Source organism: Sphaeroforma arctica, assembly GCF_001186125.1.
Source record: "Sphaeroforma arctica JP610 unplaced genomic scaffold supercont1.800, whole genome shotgun sequence".
NCBI lineage: Eukaryota > Ichthyosporea > Ichthyophonida > Sphaeroforma > Sphaeroforma arctica.
This window is the reverse complement of record NW_014039758.1, coordinates 5,142-11,602: the sequence shown is the minus strand read 5'-3', so window position 1 is coordinate 11,602 and position 6,461 is coordinate 5,142. Positions and strand designations below refer to the sequence as shown.

At 45.1% G+C, this 6,461-nt stretch overlaps 1 protein-coding gene across 1 annotated transcript; it reads right to left on the bottom strand.

Annotated features, from left to right (window-relative positions):
• Window positions 1-683: 683 nt before the first annotated feature.
• Window positions 684-4,142, bottom strand: SARC_08664 (hypothetical protein; the record flags this gene model as incomplete). Its single annotated transcript, XM_014297346.1, has 1 exon — window positions 684-4,142. The coding sequence occupies one exon, from the start codon at window positions 4,140-4,142 to the stop codon at window positions 684-686; it is 3,459 nt and encodes a 1,152-aa protein (XP_014152821.1).
• Window positions 4,143-6,461: the final 2,319 nt, after the last annotated feature.

The window sequence follows — 6,461 nt, the reverse complement described above, 5'->3', positions numbered from 1 at the left end:
TGCATATATATATATATGTGTGTGTGTGTGTGTGTGTGTTGTGTCTGTCTGTCTGTCTGTCCGTCTGTGGGTGTGTGTGTGTGTGTGTGTGTACACGTGTGTAGTGTGTGTGTATATATGTGTCTGTGTGTCTGTGTCTGTGTTTGTGTGCGTGTGTGTTCGTGTGTGTGTGTGTGTACAGAATCTAGTCTCTAGACGCGAGTCTACTAGAGAGTATACTACAATAGATCTAGAGAGAGAGAGAGAAAGAGAGTCTGATTGATTGCAGGACCATGAAGTATAACATTATAGGTTTATGTGAACCCTATTCGTTGCATTGTAATGTACAGACATCATGATTGAGCTCTTACTTGAATTTAAAGCGGCTAATTGGGACGCATTTGTGCATATCTTCTACATAAACGCGTTTAACATAATGTGCTGGCTCTACTTTAGTTTGGGGTATCTTACAGTTTCTTTCCGTATGATCATTGAATAGTGCTGGTTATTGAGACATACCAGACGAGCCATCCAAACCCAATTACAACACGATCGAACACTTCGAAATACCTCACGACGCGATGTGTGAGGCTCAATCATCACTCGTACGTACGATCAATAAAAAAAACCATAAGTCGGAGTTTATTGTTTAGCTTATATGTTGTTACTGTATCATAGTCTATAAAGGCCCAGCGCTTTTAACTTCATTCATCTCCCGCTGTACTGTACTGGAGCCCTTCCTGGTCAATGACATCCGCATCCGCTTTCGCATTAGCGTACGCATACGAATTGAACTCTCTTAGACCACCCTCTCCCTGCACGGTGGATGTATGTCCCTGTGCCGAATACGGCTCTGCAATTAAAACCCTCTGCATACGCTGCTGCTGCTGCTGCTCGTATCCCATCTGTTGCTGTTCACGTGCTTGGGCTGCCTTCATGGCCCGTTGACTGTTGCGTATATCCAGTACAAGTGTCTCGTAGTACGGTTGAAACTCTGGCTTCAGCTTGATCCCACAGTAGTGGTACTTGGAGTTCTTGCGATTGCCCAGGCGTCTGATAGTCACATCGGGGAACGCGATACGTATCACCTTCCCCACGGTGGGTTGGTATGCCGGCTGTACATCCTTCTGACTACAGTGGTCGCAGTACATGTGGTATAGGTCCGTACGGGGCACGGTAAATGAACGCTCGCACTCCTCAAAGTGAATATGCAGCCACTCGTACACATCCGAGAACTTCACCACAGTGCTTTCCGCGTTCGGATACGAGGACGTTATAACTGTACGATTGGCAGGTTCGTCGTCCATAGCAACCTTCTTTCCCTTTTCTGCCACATCCGTTGCAGTCTCCTCCCTTCTGCGTGTCTTAGGCGAAGAGATGACTTGTGCGGGGGGCGAGTGGGCTTCGCTGATAGAAGGCTGTCGAGTGTGCATGCTTGTGCTATTACTACCAGCACTGTCCTGTGCGCCACCTGTCTGACTCTCTCTGAGCCTGTGCTGCTGGGAAGCCAAGTACTCTGCTGCATCGAACTTCTTCTCATTGTTACCTATAGACTCACAACTGGACATCGGCAGTGTCTCATTGTACTGTATATGGCCGTGGTCCTGGTCAGTACTCTGCCTTTGACTTACAATGCTTCCACTGCGACTGTACGACTGATGCTCTTGGTCTTGCACATGTAGCTGTAGGTCGTGCTGTTGTCGTTGAAGCTCCTGTAGCTGCCGCAGTTCTTTTGCGTGCTGGTTTTGCATCTGTATCTGGCTTGCCTGCTGTAGCATACTACTCTGCTGTGTCTCATAGTGTTGCTTGAGCAGTTGTTGTGCCACCAGCTTGCGTTGTTTCTGGTGTGCTCGTGTGAGCTGCTTCAATTGCTCTTCCTGAATCTGGTTCATCTGCTGCCACGTGTGTCCAATATCTGGGTTGGTCTCCTCTTCGCCCTGTCTCGCACTTAGGGCCGGACTATGCGCACTCAACGCAGGACTACGAGCACTCAACGCCGGGCTATAGTTAGGCGAATGTATGTTACCATCCGAATACCCGTATTGAAACGTAGGCACATAGGCACCGGAAGTACTTGAGCGTGCAAGCACAGAGCTTGATCCATTAACCACAGCAGTGTGTGCGGCCTCCACTGTTTTACTGGAGAGGAACATGTTGGAAGGGTCGTTGTCGTCCATCTGTGAGTTCCTTTGCAGCTGCTGTAGCTGACGCTGACGATTGTACAATGCCTGCTGTAGTTGTGTGCGGCTTGTAGGCTGTTGTGTATATTCTGAATGAGCTCCCATCAGCAGCCCATGCGCAGAGTCATCGCCCAAACTCCCCATGGCTGTGGTATTGTTCACAGTACCACCGCTACTACTACTGAAAGCCTCACCGACATCACCCGTCTCACTCTGACTGAAACCTCTGTGTACCTTAGTCACGCTGCCCCGGAGGTCATCTGTGTTCCCGCGCTTGCGTTGTCCCATGTTTGTATTAGCCCCCAATTGCGGGTGCGAATTGGCCCTTTCCTCGGTCAACGAGGACAGTGCGGGCTGGGACTGCGAGTATAGGCCGTGATGCTGTTGCTGAGGTTCGCTTTGAGACCGAGTGTACATCGGCTTGTCTGCGGGTGGGGTAGAGTAGTTCGCATTGAGCATTCTACCCGCTTTTCTACTCGAACTTTGCTCCAAAATTTTCGTTTGTAGTGCCAGCAATTGTTCAGGTAGTGATCCCATTGAAGTGATAGCCGAGATATCTCCGTTGTTGGACGAGTGGGTAGTACTTTCTGCACCCGGGCCATCCTGGTACATATCCAATCCATTACCTGGAATCGCCTCTTGTTTTATCTTATTCTTGTTCTTGTGCTTCTTCTTCTTCTTGCTATTGCTAGTGCTATCATTGTTATTCTCGGCGGCTTTTATCGCACGCAGTTCTTCTCTCTGTCTATGTGCTAGTAGCACTCTCCGCTGTTGCTTTGCCTTCTCATCCGCAATCATTGCTGTGTAGTTGTCACTCTGTGTCGTACTTTTCACACTGTCTGCCCCATTGTTATCACTCGGGTTGCGCTCCTTTGTTCCCCATGTAGGCGTCGAGGTTTGGTATAGGTTAGTCTCAGACATACTCTCGAGTTCACGAATGCTAGCCAAACTGCCCAAACTCTCCGGCAAGTCGGCACCCGAACCCCTCAGATTCATGTTCAGGCCCATATTAAGACTTTCTACTGACGAATCCAATATACCACTAAAACTTGAGGATCTATGCTGAAAGTTGAAGCCTGGCATACTGGGTAGATTCTGTAAATCAAGTTCCCTATCTGACTTACTAGGCTGTGTGTCTCTGCTGTCACTTGCGTAACCTGTGGTGCCGTGCTTAGTATCGTTGGTGGGGTGGGCTGAGTGGAAGCTCTTGGTGAATGACATTGTGGATCCTTGGGTAGTCAATACATTCTTGCTGGGGTTAGATGGCGACCAGCCTGTACTATTAACACTGATTATAAGTGTCCCTTCGGCGGTGGTACCGCTCTCTGGACCCTCAGGCAGCTCAAAGTCGTACAAAGCATTACCTACCATGAGCGCACTCAGCCTCTGACTACAATTGTCTATGTCATCTTTCTCATCGTATACGAGATCGTTGTTTCCATTAGGTGTGATAGTCGCGGTGTTCTCGTCCGTTTTGGTCATAGGAAAAGTACTTGACGGCTTGACTTTGGGTGCACGAGGGGTGACACCTAAGAAATTCTTATGATCCACTTTAGGTGATTGAGTCTGAGTAGTACTTGCCACCGTATCACCTATATCGTTCTCTTCACACATTTTTTGCATACTATCTAACATCAGCATGCGTGATTCATGCGATGTGTGGTGACTTTCAATGCTCCGAGAGCTACTACTATTGAATAACTGGTTGAGTGTCTCAATGCCGAAGTTCACAATCTCCTCATCGCCTTCCACTGGAAGCGAAGGCGACTTTACATTGCTCTTCAGATTACTGTACGAATTTGAATTTATTTCTCTATTCGTGTTCGGGTTTGTATCTGCTAATGTGCGTGAATCGTGGGGTGAATTGGCCAGGGAGCGTGAATCAACGCTACCTCCTATGCCTTCAAGACCACTCAGACTCTTAGGCGAGTTACTGCCGGAAAAGTTAGTTACCAGTACTGGCAAGGAATGGATCTCGCTCATTTTGTTATATTCGCGATAGGTGTTTAATACCTGGGATGACCTATCGGTACAACGCCGAAGCGGTCCGTGATCAGGATCCCTCACCGATCGCGACCACCCGGGCAAAGTTTTAGTTACAGGGTGCTTACACTACCTATCTGTAGATACACGTCTAGTCGTGCATACAGAGAGGTGCGGCTTATGTACGTTGTCGAAGGCAACGTGTAAGATAAGCTACAACCTATAAATGAGGCCTTATCTGCCGTGACTGTGTAATATATTGTAGGGACGACTGAGCATTCAAATTTCGAAGTACAAGAGGAAGAAGCCAAAAGATATTTTTTTGTGCGCCTACATAAATTTTGTAATTCCACATAGCATTGTTGTTTTTAACTAAAGCACTGCTTGCTTGACAGTGGATTACCGACATATTTTTTATTCCAGATGAGTCGCAATATATATCTCCATATTGGGTCCTTTCTTGTTCCTTGGAAATATTAATTAAAAAAAACATATTCTGTCATTGACAATAAAATATCGCAAATAATTGAAATAATGATTTCCCAACTTTATTTCGCGAGTTGACTCTTGGCCAATCAAATTTCTCCTACCCGTAGAGCCTTCTCATTGGCCTGATGGGAGCGATAAGCTAACTGCTACCCGCATCGACTATAGACCCTGTTAAAAAACCCCAGATTTCAGGGCAAGTCTGAGTAGTATTTACATAACTCAAGCAAAACAATACACCCTTTACAGGTCTAATTAATTATTAATTTGTTATTCTATTAGCACAGCAAATCAGTAGTTGGGTAAATATATCTGTTAACTTTCTATCTGCGCAGCTGAGTTCAATTCGCGTATATCAGGAGTGCGTATTGAACGTTTTTAAAAAGAAAGGTAGTTTCGCACTTGCTATTAATTCCGAATGCTAATGAAAATGATTAATTAGGTCGAACATAGACGGGTTTAGCTGATATCGTACAGAGTTTTTATGGCTGCTTATTTTTAAGCATGCAAAACAACGTGGCAAATAAAGTATGTCAAATGGTATCATCCCGGCTCAAAACCATTAAACCTAGACAGTGTGGCCATTGAAGTACAACAAACGTTATGATAGCGGCTCAGAACCATTGAACATAGACAATGCGGCCGCTAATAAAACTACAACTAACGGTATCATAGCGGCTCAAAACCATTAAACCTAGACAATGTGACCAGTAAATATAAGTACAACGTTATCATAGCGGCTCAAAACTATTAAACCTAGACAATGTGACCATTACCATATATAGGTACAACGGTATCGTAGCGGCTCAAAAGCATTGAGCCTAGACAATGTGACCACTAAGTAAAACTACAACTAACGTTATCATAGCGGCTCAAAACCATTAAACCTAGACAATGTGACCATTATTATATATGTACAACGGAATCATATCGGCTCAAAACCATGGATCTTAGACAATGTGACCACTAAATAAAACTACAACTAACGGTATCATAGCGGCTCAAAACCATTGAAACTAGACAATGTGACCACTAAATACAAGTGCAACAACCGGTATCATGCCGGCTCAGATGATTTTTCAATTTTAATAAGCATAATGATGCATATGAAAAATGTTAGGGCCTGCATGCTATATTTTAAAAACGCAACTTCGCTATCAACCATAGAGGGGCAAATCAGATCTGTTGTGCAAATGTGGCGAGGATGTGCTAGGTACACACGATCAGTATCACATTATTGTGATCCAACTAACATGTGTTTCATATCTAATACTATACGTCAATGCCTATTATTTTATTGGTCTTTTATATCAATCCTATAAGAGTTTACCCTTTCCTCAGCGGATTGAGATCCTTCCAGCTGTACATATGTGACGAATAGATGGACGCCGCGAAAGCCATCACATGGAATACCAACGGATATACCATGAACACCAAAGCATTGGAGTAGGCATTGAGACCTGTGTCTACCACCAGTACTATAAATGAAGAAGTGAAATCCGGTATACAATAACATTAGTGGAAGATAACAAGCCAGTACTAGTATACGAAGCAAGCAACCAGGGCAATTGTAAGCTGTACAGTAGGGAAGATAACAAGCACGTATTAGCATACTAAGCAAGCAACCAGGGCAAGTATAAGCTGTACAGTGGGATATGCGTTGATGCTGATGAGTCTCACCAGAAATGAAGGGAAAATAGATAGAACCGCGAGAGTGAATACAATTATACAGCTCAGTACTAATAGTCGTCGTGTGCATGCGCACTCAAATACAGAAAACATAACCGCGCCATTCCTACGGCACATTCGTCAAAATCCTACGGCACATTCGTC